This window comes from Phyllobates terribilis, unplaced genomic scaffold (assembly GCF_046119375.1).
Source record: "Phyllobates terribilis strain yellow unplaced genomic scaffold, ASM4611937v1 Scaffold_11__3_contigs__length_659146591, whole genome shotgun sequence".
Lineage (NCBI taxonomy): Eukaryota > Metazoa > Chordata > Amphibia > Anura > Dendrobatidae > Phyllobates > Phyllobates terribilis.
The window spans coordinates 253561802-253577422 of NW_027362771.1; the positions used below are offsets into that span (position 1 = coordinate 253561802).

At 42.2% G+C, this 15621-nt stretch overlaps 1 protein-coding gene across 1 annotated transcript in view; it reads right to left on the reverse strand.

Annotated features, from left to right (window-relative positions):
* Positions 1-15621, reverse strand: part of ABCD2 (ATP binding cassette subfamily D member 2) — a 54298-nt gene that overhangs the window by 21304 nt on the left and 17373 nt on the right. The window contains exons 3-6 of the mRNA XM_073652170.1: positions 13968-14089; positions 12344-12500; positions 11143-11237; positions 5728-5873 (exon numbers count right to left, since the gene is read on the reverse strand). Coding sequence (XP_073508271.1) covers positions 5728-5873; positions 11143-11237; positions 12344-12500; positions 13968-14089 — 520 coding nt within the window. The remainder of the gene's footprint in view (positions 1-5727; positions 5874-11142; positions 11238-12343; positions 12501-13967; positions 14090-15621) is intronic.

Here is a 15621-nt window from a genome sequence, read left to right on the forward strand (position 1 = left end):
GAGCAGGACGAGACCGCCCGGAGCGGTGAGCAAGAGCAGAGCAGGACGAGACCGCCCGGAGCGGTGAGCAAGAGCAGAGCAGGACGAGACCGCCCGGAGCGGTGAGCAAGAGCAGAGCAGGATGAGACCGCCCGGAGCGGTGAGCAAGAGCAGAGCAGGACGAGACCGCCCGGAGCGGTGAGCAAGAGCAGAGCAGGACGAGACCGCCCGGAGCGGTGAGCAAGAGCAGAGCAGGACGAGACCGCCCGGAGCGGTGAGCAAGAGCAGAGCAGGACGAGACCGCCCGGAGCGGTGAGCAAGAGCAGAGCAGGACGAGACCGCCCGGAGCGGTGAGCAAGAGCAGAGCAGGACGAGACCGCCCGGAGCGGTGAGCAAGAGCAGAGCAGGACGAGACCACCAGGTGCGGTGAGCAAGAGCAGAGCAGGACGAGGCCGCCTGGAGCGGTGAGCAAGAGCAGAGCAGGACGAGACCGCCAGGAGCGGTGAGCAAGAGCAGAGCAGGGCGAGACCGCCAGGAGCGGTGAGCAAGAGCAGAGCAGAACGAGACCGCCAGAAGCGGTGAGCAAGAGCAGAGCAGGACGAGGCCGCCTGGAGCGGTGAGCAAAAGGGTCAGAGCGGAGCAAGGCTGCCGGAGCAGTGAGCAAGGCAGAGCAGGCTAGAACCGCCAGAGCGGTGAGCAAGGCAGAGCAGGGGGGACAGGGTTCAGTTCACACGGAACAGACAGGAAGGGAAAGGCAGAGCCAGATACCCACAGGGTACTTGCAGTGAAGTAGCGAGTGGACCACAAACTCACAAACGGGAGTACAGAGACAACAAGCAGGAGTTAGGTACGAGTTCAGACTCTGCAGAAAAAGGAAAGGAACGGACATACAGAAAAAACAGGTAAAAGATAGGAGAGAGTTCAGACTGGAACTGAGTGTACGGAGGAGACCGACACTGCAGCGGGATACAGGAGCGGGTCTGGGAATACGGCCCCCAGAGAGGCGGAATGAACAGGCAAGGAGCGTGTTCAGACAGGACAGACAAGATACAGGAGCGGGTCTAGGTAATCGGCCCCTAGAAGGCGGGAGGAACAGGCTAGGAGCGTGTTCAGACAGGACAGACAAGAGAACACAGAACGGGACCTGGCACCTTCGGAGTGAAAGCACACACTGAATGAAACACAATGCTCAGGCATGGGTTAATTGGAGCAGCTGGTTTAAATACCAGGAGACAGACAGCAATAGGCTGAGGACGCACAAGGGGTGTGCCCACAGCAGGTACAAGAAACAGGAAGTGATCGGGCGCCGCCCTTAAGCAGCAGAAACAGACACAAACAGACAGCATGGAGGGAAGCCAGAGAGACATTCTGGACTGGAGATCAAGTGCGCGCTCTTGCACAGTGGGAGATGGACCACTATGCAAGGACGCCGCCAGGTATGTTACAACGTGTTATACTTATTTCTGCAACATGTTCATCAGTTTTTAAAGGGAATCTGTCACCCTCTGGCACTTACCTGACCTCTAATATCAGCATACAGGTGATAGAAATGTAAATCCATACCTACTTGTATGCCTCATATAAGAGGTCTGGTTGCTGTAAAATGTCTTTTTGTTCAGTCAAGTTTCTGATACTGTGGAGCCGGGGCCTGGAAGAAATCCCCACCTCCTGTGTGAATTAGCATGTTTCCCCCCTCCCCTGCATGTCACAGTGTCCTGTGATGTGCAGTTGCAGCAGCCAAATCCAGACACTGTGACATGCAGGGGAGGGGGGAAGCATTGTAATTCACACAGGAGGCCGGGACTGGAACACATCAGAAACTTGTAGGAATAAAAAGACATTTCACAGCAACCAGACCTCTAATATGAGGCATACAGGTAGGAATAGATTTACATTTCTATCACCTGTATGCCCATATTAGAGGTCAGATAAGTGCTAGGGGGTGACAGATTCCCTTTAAAATCTCTCTTTAGATGAATGGGGCTGTTATTTTTTATCACTTAGCTCATAGATAAAATGGAACATGATATCTACTAGCAGGTGAAACTAAATGCACAACAAGGCACACTAAATGATGAATTTAACCACACATTTAAAGGGAACCTGTTAGCAGGATTTGCTTATATAAGTGTATAACAGTGCTGCATCCACTTCCTGTCATTCCCACTTTTAATCTAAAATTCCCTGCATTTTCGCAAAAATCACTATCTAATAACATGGAACCACAAAATAAAATTACCAGGACTATTCCAAAAGGTGTGCGCCCAGCATTTTACCATCTAGTCCTTTCTTGCCGATATCATGCCCAGAGAGGCGTTATTGAATACCAAGAAGGCCCACTCTACTTATGTCATGAGTCACAATCCTATGAATTGTCCCTTACTTTGGACGTTTGATACAGCAATTTCCTGCATGCTCAGTGCATGCATGCTGCTGTGCCAAAGGAAAGGAAGGATGCGGAGAGGGCCTCGCTGGGACATCAATCACGTGTCTGTGGATGAGATATTGGCAGAATGTGCTAGACCAGACCAGCTTTGGATAAATGTTATAAAATTCAGTTAATTATATGATTTTGATTAGCTGTTATAAGTAAGAATATATGTTACAATAAGCCCTACTGTAACATGTATTAGCAGTAGCAGCTAGTCAACATTCTGCTTAGTATTAACTGATACAAAGTAATATAAAGTGATAATAAAACAATACTAATAATATTAATAATAAGCAAAATTAGGTTTCTCTTGGTGGTCAGGCCCCCCACAATAGCCACGGTCTTTCATGTGGTCCCTTGAGAAAATGAATTCTCCTCCTCTGTGCTAGACTTTAAACAGCTGAAAGCATGCGGTGTCAATGCAGTTTATTAGCTTATAGGGGTAAATGGCAGGGGTTTATGAGCACTACACAACAATGTATAGTGCTAACCCTGAATTATCCAGTTAGAGGCCACATAATAATATTTTTTATTTCTTTACCACCAACATACTCCACAGCATTTATATTTTAGAATGGACTTGAGCAGACAATAAATACAGAATAACACATAACACAGATACCAAAAAGAGTGAGGGCCCTGCTCGCAAGCTTACAACCTATGAGGAAATAGGGAGACACGAAAGGTAAATGGTAAAAACAAAAATCGTCGTGTATGGCCCAGCCGTCAATATAATAAACAAGGTATTCACATAACGCTGCATGAACCGGTCATCAGCCAGTATGTGTACAGAATTCTAGTAGTCACTCTTGCTCTTTATTCTGCTGATCTTTGGGGGCTTTAGTTCTCTAAATATATACTGTCACACCCATTTGTAAAATAACCCTACTACTAGAATGTAAGAAATATATCTATAGTATAACATAAATCCACATACCTGTTTAGCACTGTCGCTTCCTACATTTCGAACGGGACAGACACAATAACAGATGGACTAATTCTGAAGTCTTATTGCTAGAAAAAAGATTTATAATGCAACACACATTGATCCAAATGAGGAAATGAAAGAAGCCTATGTCAATCTAAGCAGCAGTAAGAAGGATTATATTGTATCTGGGTAAGCCTGTTCAAACTGAATTGGTCCAATCTGTTATTCTCACCAAGCCAAACCCAAGATGAAAGCACATATGGAAAAATATTTTGAAAAACCTGGAAAAATGTTATTTTCAAATTATATGTTACATAGTATTTACAGCAAGAAAGGTTAAGAGGACTTTCCAGGACACACTATTGTTATAAAAGCCGCCCTCTCTGCACTGCCCTGTGTGAGTCCTGGACATTGTACAAACTGTGAGGGGCGCACGTGCGGGATTGATTCCGGCTGCAATTCCTACATGCAATGTTCAATAAGGGCAGCTATGTAGAAGGTCAACACAATGACCTTATACTTCTAATTTATTCCAAAATATTCCCCAAATGAAACCTATGACTAGAAAAATAATATTATTCTACAAAGACATATTTGTACAGTACATAGCATTATCAAATATCATCGTATCATCATTAAAGGATATATGTCATCAGATCTTACAATATAAACTGCATGCATAAAGAAAATAATCTCTTAGATCTGATAAGTATAGTGTCAGAATGGCCATATAATCCATTGGGAAAGTTTCCCTGCCTAATATTAAAATGAGATGGACTCTTAAAATACCAATCTTAATATTAGGATTATATACTTTAGCCACTCTGACATAGATTTTAAAAGTATGTACACCAGCCTCATCAGCTCTAACAGATCTATTTAATAATATACGAACTTTATATAGTAAAATCTTGGATATTGTAAAATTATATAGCACGGTTCACTTGAAATGCTCTTCCTACCACCAAATGTAATATTTATCACCTATCCACATGAGTCGTCCCACCAATAGGATTTTTGTTCTAGTGACTGGTGAGATCTCTATGGTCTGACTCCGTCAATCTAATTTTATTACCTGGGTTATGCATGTAATTAGTTATTCTGGACTATCAGACAGTCACATACTGTATAAGGTATATAAAGCTTCATTTTAAAAGGCAAAAAAGACAAAATAGAAAAAAGCCCAAAATAACTGATAGCTAAATATCTTTCACTATTAGGCCGGGGTCACACGAGCGTAGGTTTTCTCAGAGTGTGAGCCGAGTGTCAGTGCTCTGTGTTCCTATCCTCTTGCATGAGAGAATCACAGCACAGATGCAGAGGAGACGGAGAAAGTAATATTTCCATCTCATCCATTGTCAGCGTCCGTGGGAATTGAACTGCACGCGGATGACATCTGAGTGCAGTCCGATATTTTACATGCAACCATAGACTTATATGGGTGCGTGCAATCAGATTCTCACAGCCATTAGCAACATGATGTGATTGTTTTTTCATGCCAAATCGGCATGAGAAAATAATCACTGATCTGCACTGTGCCATAGTATAACACTGGTCTGAATACAATCAGATTTTTAATCAGATTGCACTCGTCCGATTTAGACATTTGTGTGAGTTAATTAGAAGACTTTCCTAACTTTCTTTGCTTCTGGTCTTGTAAAATCTAATATTATACTGCAATCCAGTGCATGGTTTCCTGATGTTCTAGGTTATCAGTAGCTAGCTTTAATAGGATAATAGTATAACAGGTCATCACCTATCCATAGGGAAGAAAGTAACTGTTATATAGGTGGTGGTCCAACCGCTTGACCGCAATTGACCACCAGGACATGTGACATGTTCAGTGCTGCTCCATTCTAAGTCTGTGGGACTGATGGAGATAATACTAGGTTATCTCCCTCGGTGACCTTGTCACAACTGGAATAGCCCTTTAAGGAATAGCAGGAATTGCATTATTGCACCTAAAGATGGGACAATAGATTCACAGGACTCCGGTCCATCGGCCAGGTCATTAATCTGTGACTGCTGGACATGAGGCTTGTGAATCTCCTTACCCCCTAGTCCCAGCACCCCCAGCTCCTCTTTTGATTAGCAGGGCTGGTGTGACATTGTGTGTTTTTCACACAGTACTGATGGCATCACACCAGTCCGGCTAATGAAAAGAGGGACTGGGGATGCTGGGACTAGGGGGTAAGGAGATTCACAAGCCTCATGTCCAGCAGTCACAGATGACTGACCTTGGCTGATGGATCGGAGTCCTGCATATTGATTCTCCCATCTCTTCATTGCAATGCATGTTCTCACATTTTTAATGAAACATTACATCTTTCTCAGTCACAACTAAACAAAAAATACTCAATGAAAATAGTATAATAAAAACAATACACACCTTTGTGGGATATAAAACATCTTCTCTGGTGGAGGTTTGTATAGAACACCTTCATAAACTGGCCACAAGCCCCCTAGAATTCTGAATAGGGAACTTTTCCCACAGCCATTGGGGCCAGTAATGAGGAGATGCATTCCTTCCTTTACCTAAAGAGATAAGTCAAATACTTACTTGTCTAGGGAGCTAAGGAACAATTCTGTAGATAAGAGTAATATAATACAAATTATATACATTTACAATCTATGTAGTAGTAGACATGACAACTTTCATTTGGGACTGGATATTTTTAATATATGGGAATTTTAGGCCTATCCTTTTGGTAATAAGTAGGGTCTCCTGTTTATTAATTCCCCACCGGTAGCAAAAGGTGCACAATCACTATAAAATACATTCTTAGGCCACGTTCACACATTCAGTATTTTACATCAGTATGTGTAAGCCAAAACCAGGAGTGGGTGATAAATACAGAAGTGGTGACGTGTTTCTATTATACTTTTCCTCTGATTGTTCCTCTCCTGGTTTTGGCTTACAGATACTGAGGTAAAATAATGACCAAATACTGAAAGTGAGAATGTGGCCTCAAACTGAGGATCAGTTTTTTTAAATTACTTATAGCAATTAAAAAATGTATGTCTTTTTTAAATTTGACTAAATTCTAAATACTGTATATCTGAGAACCAATGTGATATTGTTACTCGACTCTTAAATTCCTGCAATGTCACACTATGTACTATTTGGGTAGCACTGCAAATTAAATAGTAATTAGCGCATTGATCAGAAACAGTTATCTAAATGTAAATTAACAGGAAAGTACTGTAATTGTGTCTAATTGCACGTGGTTACTATGTAATTATTACACCCACTGACTTTGGAGATAGAATGTCCCAGACATTTGTTACATGTACACTTGCCTGAGCGCTCTTATGTGAACTGGTATGCTAGCAATTAAGTTATCTTTCATAAATTGACATACGTGATTGTATAAGATTTAGTCCCTTGTACATGTCATCCAAATACACTCTTGTAAATAACACTGTCAATTAATTACACTTTTAAATGAATCCGGGAACAGAGACCCTGATTCCAGCGATGTATCACTTACTGGGCTGCGTGTTGTACATTTTATAAAATCCCTGTTTTATATTCTGCAGATCTACCAGTTCTCTGAATGCTGAGCTCTGTATAACCCAGTCCACACACTCCAATGATTGGCAGCTTTCTGTGTACACTGTGCATAGGCAGAATGCCGCCAATCAGTGGTGGGGTGGGGTTATACAGAGCTCATGAATATGAAGGACTACATGGCAGCAGATTTACTAGTCCTCTAGTGATAATCATCTGCTAAAAAAGCAATGATTTTATCAAAACTACAGCAAGCAGCCCAGTAAGTGACAAATCGCTGGAATGAGGGTCTCTGTTTCTATATTATGCTGCTATTAGATTAGATGAAAAAAACCTGATGATGAATTCACTCTCAAGTTTTTCTAAATAGAATTGAATAGAATAATATCATGTACACATGATAGGCACTACCATGGTATCATCATATATCAAATCCAAGCAACACTACTCTATCCTCCTCCTCCTGGACCTGTCATCTGCCTTCGACACAGTGGACCATTCCCTCTTACTACAGACTCTCTCATCTCTTGGCATCACAGACTTTGCCCTATCTTGGATCTCCTCATACCTAACAGTCCAGACATTCAGTATCTCCCACTCACACACAACCCCCTCATCTCAACCCCTATCTGTTGGTGTCCCTCAAGGTTCAGTTCTCAGACCCCTGCTCTTCTCCATCTACACCTTCAGCCTGGGACAGCTCATAGAGTCCCATGGCTTTCAGTATCACCTCTATGCTGATGACACACAGATCTACCTCTCTGGACCTGATATCACCTCTTTACTAACCAGAATCCCACATTGTGTGTCTGCTATTTCATCCTTTTCACTGATAGATCTCTAAAACTTAACATGGACAAAACAGAATTCATTATCTTTCCACTATCTCACTCAACCCCCCCATCTGACCTATCCATCAAAGTCAATGGCTGCCCACTCTCTCCAGTCCCACAAGCTCACTGCCTCGGGGTAACCCTGGACTCTGATCTCTCCTTCAAACCTCATATCCAAGCCCTTTCCACTTCCTGTCGACTCCAACTCAAAAATATTTCCCAGATCCGCACATTCCTCAACCAAGAATCTGCAAAAACACTAGTGCATGCCCTCATTATCTCTCACCTCGACTACTGCAACCTCCTGCTCTGTGGCCTCCCTTCTACCACTCTCGCACCCCTCCTCCAATCTATCCTAAACTCTGCTGCCCGTCTAATCCACCTGTTTCCCCGCTATTACCCGGCCTCTCCCCTCTGTCAATCCCTTCACTGGCTGCCCAGAGACTCTAGTTCAAAACCCTATCCTTGGCATACAAAGCCATCCACAACCTGTCTCTTCCATACATCTGCGACCTAGTCTCCCGGTACTTACCTACACGCAACCTCCGATCCTCACAAGATCTCCTTCTCTACTCCCCTCTTATCTCCTCTTCCCACAATCGCATACAAGATTTCTCCCGTGCATCCCGCCTACTCTGGAACTGTCTACCCCAACACATCAGACTCTCGCCTACAGTGGAAACCTTCAAAAGGAACCTAAAGACCTACCTCTTTCAACAAGCCTACAACCTGCAGTAACCACCACTCCATCATACCATCTGCATGGCCAGCACTACCCTCACCAAAGTATCCTCACCCATCACTTGTAGATTGTTTGTGAGCCCTCACGAGCAGTTGACGTCACGTTTTTCATCAAGATTATTGTAATTGTTTTTGCTACATATACCCCCTTTTTCACATGTAAAGCGCCATGGAATAAATGGCGCTATAATAATAAATAATTATAATATCTATGTAGTCTTACAGAACAATTTTAGAAAAAAAATATTGAACAAACTTCACATTCAAAATGAACAAAAGGAAACAATGTAGGTCTGCAGAATTTGTGAAGGGTAACTAGGCTTCCTGGAGAGGGGGAGTCAGTTTACACTGAGCTAGCCCCTGGATGCAGTGTCTAGGGACTGAATCTATTTCTGCAGATTCTACTGTATTTCATTACTGCTGAATACATTTTAAATTACTTAGTGAACATGTTTATCTTACATTAATTTTCCCATGCCTTAAACCTTTAACTTTTGGATGATATTGTCAAAAGACAAATAACTTTGCCAATACAGAGTTCAGTTTAATAGATCTAAAAAATTAAGTGATAATAGCTATCCAAACAAATGGAGTTCCGATTAACTCATGGCATGCCATCACTTTCTGGGATGTATGTGTGCAGTACATTCATTCATTCTGTTTATTCAACTTGCAGAAAGTAAATAAATAAATGGGAAAATTGACTTCAATATGACAACCTTCACAGCATTAGGCATCTTTCAGAAGTCCGGATATTTCTGGTACTGGAAAAACCAGTACCGGAGATGTCCATGTGTGTGATACGTGTGATACACGTGTGGCAACCATGTGCCGCCTGTGTACCGCATCAATATCACACGTACCTACGACTGGGAATCAGCGGTACTGTTCCCAAGCGCCGGGTGCTGTACGCTGCCCTCATCATTTTCCCCTGCCGGCGCTGCGATCAGCGCTAGCAAGGGACAATGTAGAGAGTAGTATTCTGCTCCCGCTGTGTCCTGGTGTGAAAATAACAAAGAAATAAAAAAATCCTTACACTCACCTGTCCGAAGGTGTCCCCCGCTGTAACACACCTGACCGCTCACGCCGAGGAGCCAGGGAGAATGACTCGTGCAGTGTCATGCGACTCAGTGAGCTCAGCGCAGCTCCGGGACCAGTCGCTGCACTGCAGTGAGTCATTCTCCCCGACTCCTCGGTGTGAGCAGTCAGATGGATTACAGCAGGGGACATCTTCGGACAGGTGAGTATAAGGATTTTTTTATTTTATTCTTAGGCTTAGTGCCCACGATGCAGAAATGCGTTTTGATCATGCGATTTCGCATGCGGGTTGTAAAGCACTTTTCAAGCGATTTTAGCATCACTTGGAAAGTGCTTGACAACTTGGCCACACTATATAAATCCATGCAACCGGCATGGATTTTATATAGTGTGACCAAGTTAGTTAAAAAAAAGAATAAATATGGTAAAAAAAAAACAAAAAAAAAACATATACTCACCTCCTTAGCCAATGCATCCGGTCTTCCCGATGTCTCGCGGTTGTGTAAAAGACCTTCCATGACGTGATTTAGTCATGTGCAGCTGATGTCGGCGGTCGCGTGACCCGTCACATGACTAAATGACGACATGGCAGGTCTTTTTAGACCATCGCGTGCTGCCGGGGAGCCAGGACGCATCGCTATGGAGACCATGGGCCATCAGAAGGTGAGTATAATGTATATTTTTTATTTTCATTCTTTTTTTTACAGGTACTATGGTACCCGGGTCTGGAGGAGAGTCTCCTCCAGACCCGGGTACCATCCGCACATTGAATCGCTTAATATCCACATGTACACATGTAGTCATGCGGATATTAAGCGATTCAATGCAAGTCAATGGCGTCAAAAAGCCGCGATTACGCAAAATAATTGGTAGTGCTGCAGATTTTTCCGCAATGATAATCTGCAGCGGAAATTTCCGCAGCATGTGCACAGCACATGCGGATTATCATTGGGGAACATTGCAGACCTTCTACCAAGCGTTTTTTAAGCGTTTCTGCAGCGGAATTGCCGCTGCGGAAACGCTTAAAAAACGCATAGTGGGCATACAGCCTTACTTTTACACCAGGACACAGCGGGAGCAGAATACTACTCTCATCATTGTCCCTTACTGGTGCTGATTGCAGCACAAGCAGGGAACAATGATGACAGATGCCTACAGCACTTGGGAACAGCGCTAACTGTACCTCTGATTCCCAGGCACCGGTACGTGTCATACGGATGATACACGGATGTCATCTGTGTGTTATCAGTGTACATATGTGCAGGACGTTTTGCGGCCCATGCTGCGAGAAAAAAACTGATGTGTTTTGCCCACAGACACACGGTCCGTGGAAACGCATTGACACGTACACAGATCCATTCATTTGAATGGGTCTACGTGTGTCAGTGTCTCCAGTAATTGTGGAAATGAACACCACATGTACCGGAGACACCGATGTCTGAAAGGTGCCTTAAAGTGTATGTTAATCTATTATGCGCAAAAGTATCTACTGATATGTCACAGAGACACAACAAAAGGTAGTATTTGTAGAGATGTGTTTGTCGAGACCACACTGATCTCTAGAAGAAAGAATCTGGTGCTGAAATGTTTGGAACACAAGTAAGAGGATACACATTAAATGCACTAAATCCAACATATGATTTATGTTATTATACATACGATGCTGGGTAGCTTTACTTACTTGTATATTTAACTTAGAAACCACAATATCTCCATTTGGGGTAATGATTGGGACATTTTCACATATGATACCATGATCTACATCTATTACTTTGCCTGTTACAAAACAATTTAGAGAAAAATATTAAAATATTTTTGTACTTATTTGGGCCAGCAGTCTATTACTATAGTGAGTCACATATTTTGATCTTCTCAGGAGTGTGGAAATGTGCTCATGTCATATACCAAACAAGAGACAACATATATTAGGCTGATGCTTAGCAAATAACAGGGCAAAAAAAAGAGTGCAATGAACCAAAATTCCTAATGAATTATTACCATTTGTTTATGGCTGTATTTTGATTTAAAGGCTTTTTTCCCTTTCAATAAATGAATATCCCCACCTGCAAGGTATTATAAAGAAGCAAACTGCGCTGTATTTACCTTCCCAGGGTTCACCAGCGAGTGTCCGCTGATGCTCCGTGGGTGGGGCATTGGCTGCGGCGCTGGCGTCACATCCACAGCGTGGCAACCTATCAGTGAGCTCAGCGGCTCTACCAGTATAGACGGAAAGTGCAGTTCAGAGCCGCTTACTGAGTCTGACATCTGGAGCAGCAGCGCAGACTCATCGGTGGAAGTTGGAACGGTAAGTACAGTGTGGTTTATTTCATTATAATAACCTGTAGCCAGGAATATTAATTTACCGAAAAGGGAACAAACCCTTTAAAGAATTTCTAACAGTCATATTGCAGCAGAGTTCAACCCCGACCTAATAAGAATCAGCCCAGACTGGCTGGACATTTAGTCAGCATTGGCAATATCAACATATTATTTCAAGAAATATAGGCAATAGTTTAATGGTTTTAGGACATTTGATCTAATCTAGTGAGAAAAATGCATCATGATTTACAAAATACTCATTATGGAAAAAAACATTTCATTCAGGTCAAAGATGAGAGTAAAAACAACAAAGATAAATTAAAAAAGAAAATACGTTGCCTGTTGGTGACACAGCACGCTGCTTCAGTGGTGTTTCCTTACAATACATGTCAAGAATGTGTGTTCTGTGGGTCATTCTCCATTAATGTAACTGGGAGAAAATCATTCTCAGGATCACTGAGGTCACAGATGTTGGACTTGCCCTAATATCCTTTTACTGTACATGTGGTTTGTGGCAAAAAAAGTGTTTCCCGGGAAAACTCCTCCTTAAAAAGTACAAATACCTTTAATTTCCAAGGGTCCATCTATGTGAAGTCCAGTCTTTTTTATTTGGTTCTGTGTTTCTTGAATTGATGATCTTTTATAAATTCCTTTTTTAACTTCATTGAAGACAGAAAACATATTATACACCCTGGCAGTATAACCTGCGAGTTCTGTAACCTGTAAAATAAAATAAATACTGTTTTATTCTTTATAAATGCTACTAAACATTTGCTAAGGGCACCTTCAGCGTTTTTCCTGCTTGGAGTTTAATTAAAAGTGATAGGTTGGCTGAGTTTCCTGCTATCAGTGGGCACTATTGTCAAAGCAATTTTATGATACCCGAAGCTTTGGAGCTTTGCAATGAGGCTTGGGGATTTGTACATTTGCCAGCGGGGTCTCCTGTTAACAGAGTTAAACTTCTGGTGTGAGATGAGAATGACAGAAACATTGGAGGTTCCCTTTAGGATGAGTGTACAGTAGCCAGAAGTTTCAGGCAGGTCTATGTTTTATTTTTTCTTACAGAGTTTTAAATAGGTTATCCAGGACTATTTTATATTTTTTTACTATGGGCCTAAAAACTAAAAGGTTTCTAACTACCTGCCTGTTCTGCCCACTGCTAACTGAGAGTGATTACTGACCGCTCCTGCCAGCGATACTGCTGCTTCACGTCAGCAGAGCCGCTCTTCCTCTTTCGGGCAGCTATGTCGACGTTACTGCCGACATCATGCTGATTGACAGCCAGCTCAGTTAGGCAGCAAGAAGCCGGCTGTCAATCAGCATGACATCAGCAGTCACGCCCCATCAAGAGCAGAGCAGAAAAGAAACTGCTGGTCTGTCAAGGTGACCTCAGCGGAAGCCGTAGAATCACCGGCAAGAGCGGTCAGTGATCACCGCCGGGCACAACAGACAGGTAGGTAGCAACTTCCTGCCTGTTAGTTCTTAGAACCATTGTAAAAAATGAATACATTCCTAGGTAACCCCTATAAATTAAGTACTGTATAACGGTATATGCTTTATGTTATATGACAGATGTAGCTAAATAGCCACTTATTACATGTAATGTCCAGGACAAAAGTGTTTTACAATTTGAGGGAACACCTAAGGGAAGGAAACCCTACAACATCACAAGCACGCTGAGTGTCATTACATTGTGCTGAAAGAGCAGCTATAGCTTTATGGGCTCTATCATAAAAAAATAATTGATTTCCTATCCACAGGATGGTTGATCCACTAGGACCCCCACAGACTGAGGAGAATAAGAGTCCTCTTTTGAATAGAATGGTAGTCACCCATATAACTGATGATGATCGCCATGTACAGCTCTTGGCAGTCCCATATACTCTGAATAGAACAGTAACATACGTGTGTGACCACTGCCTTATACAAATAAGATCTGATTAATAAACCCTCGGGACAGATACAATAGCTTTTTAATAGCATCTCTTTCAGTTTTCTTTATAACAAATAATTACAAATTTTTATAAGGGGAATAAAGGTTATATTTTAATAGAAGTAGAGAAAACTTTTCAGTGCCTTTTGGCAGCTAAAAATACCATTGTCCTCGTTATCGCATAGGTGATAAATAATTTTCTTGAGCTACAAAAAGGAACAAAAGAAAGGTTGTTGTTCTACCGGTAAAGTTACCTCTTTATATGAAGACATAATTCTTTCAATGGCATCAGCTCCAGATGCAAGTAGATTTCTGGCTGTTGTAAAGGCTTCGGTACGTTCACTCACCATTGTGTGTTTCTGCCCATCTTCTGAATCTAAGCAATAAAAAAAAACACAATATTTCAATATCTATTTGTTTCTCAAGGCTTTGCTTTCTTACAAGTAACGTTCAGGACATTGTTTAGGTGTTAGGTTTGCAGATTCATATAATGTGTACAATTGCTGGCTACATTGTGTCCCCATCATACTGACAGATATTATATCTTTGTAATAAACAAAACATAAGTTTATCATCCTGCAATTTATGTTGCAAAGAATAGATTTGGGTGTTTATTCCACTGGAACAGGCCGCATTACTCCCAAATTCATTAGAGAATTAATAGTGTATAAAGGAATAGCAAACCAAATATAGGTACAAAAAGGAATATTTTTTTAATGCTTTTTATTATTTTTCTTCCTTCGTAAACCAAAAAAAAGTTATTACACTGCAAGATGAAGTATAACAACGTTTTGGGTACTGTACCCTTCTTCAGGCAGGTATAAGCAGAGATCTTAATAAATATATATTTTTTGGTTGGTCGTCTACGGAGTTATTGTAAAATACAGTCATAATAGTTCTATAAAGATGTTGATACCTATGAGTGGGATGTGTGTGGAATGTCCTTCTTGGACGAAAAAAGGAAAAATCCACATGTACTAGTATATGAAGGGATGGAATCGCTGGGCTGTTTAGGGATCCAGAGAGATAGAGTGCGGAAATTACTATTGCCTATGGGAGAAGCTACCGAGTGGTACAAAAAGCAGTGGATATAGAGGAATGTGGTGTGACGATTAAATCTTTGTATGGATAACACTCTTACATAATGGTGCTAGTTGCAGTGTCCTCATAGTAATGCTCTGCCCCATAACTCCTGCAGCTAACTCCATCTTTTGGTGCAAACAACAGTGATCCATAACACTACCATCTACAGTTCCATTATAACAGGATAGTCACTGAACACTTATCACATTAAATCCACAGTGCCCCATTCGTTATCTGCATAAGACCCCCATATTGTGCTAGCAAACAGTCCTCATACAGTGCAAAAGTCTCCATATGGTGCTAGTAACTGATTCCCCCATACATTTGCAGCCACACTTTGTGTGATTTTTTCTTTCTTCACAGATTGTCCATTTTTTTAGCTCTTTTCTGCTTTCAATTTTAGCAATAAGAAGTTAATTTCAAAGGGCCCTGTTCACCTGTCATTCATTTACCCCTAAGGCTGCCCTTGTGACCTCCACAATGAAGCCATGGCAGATGGGAATGCCATGATCTGTAGATTACAAGTGATGTGCCTTAGGAGAAGCATGTGGGTGGAGATGGATGCATCTTGTTGGTTTGTGAGCTTAATCTGAGCCAGACTACACAATGAAGACTATGGCTCTGATTCAGCAGATCAGAGATGTTCACGCTAGTCACCATGAGGGAGAGGGATGGAGAGCAAGGTGCATTAAGAGGCGCATGCATGCATCTCATTGAATCAAGCGTGGCGTGAAATAGCATGGGCCTCCATACGCCTTGCCACAAATGCTAAATCATGAATTTGATGAGCGGGGTTGCCACGCCCTGTCCCAGCACTGCCCACTG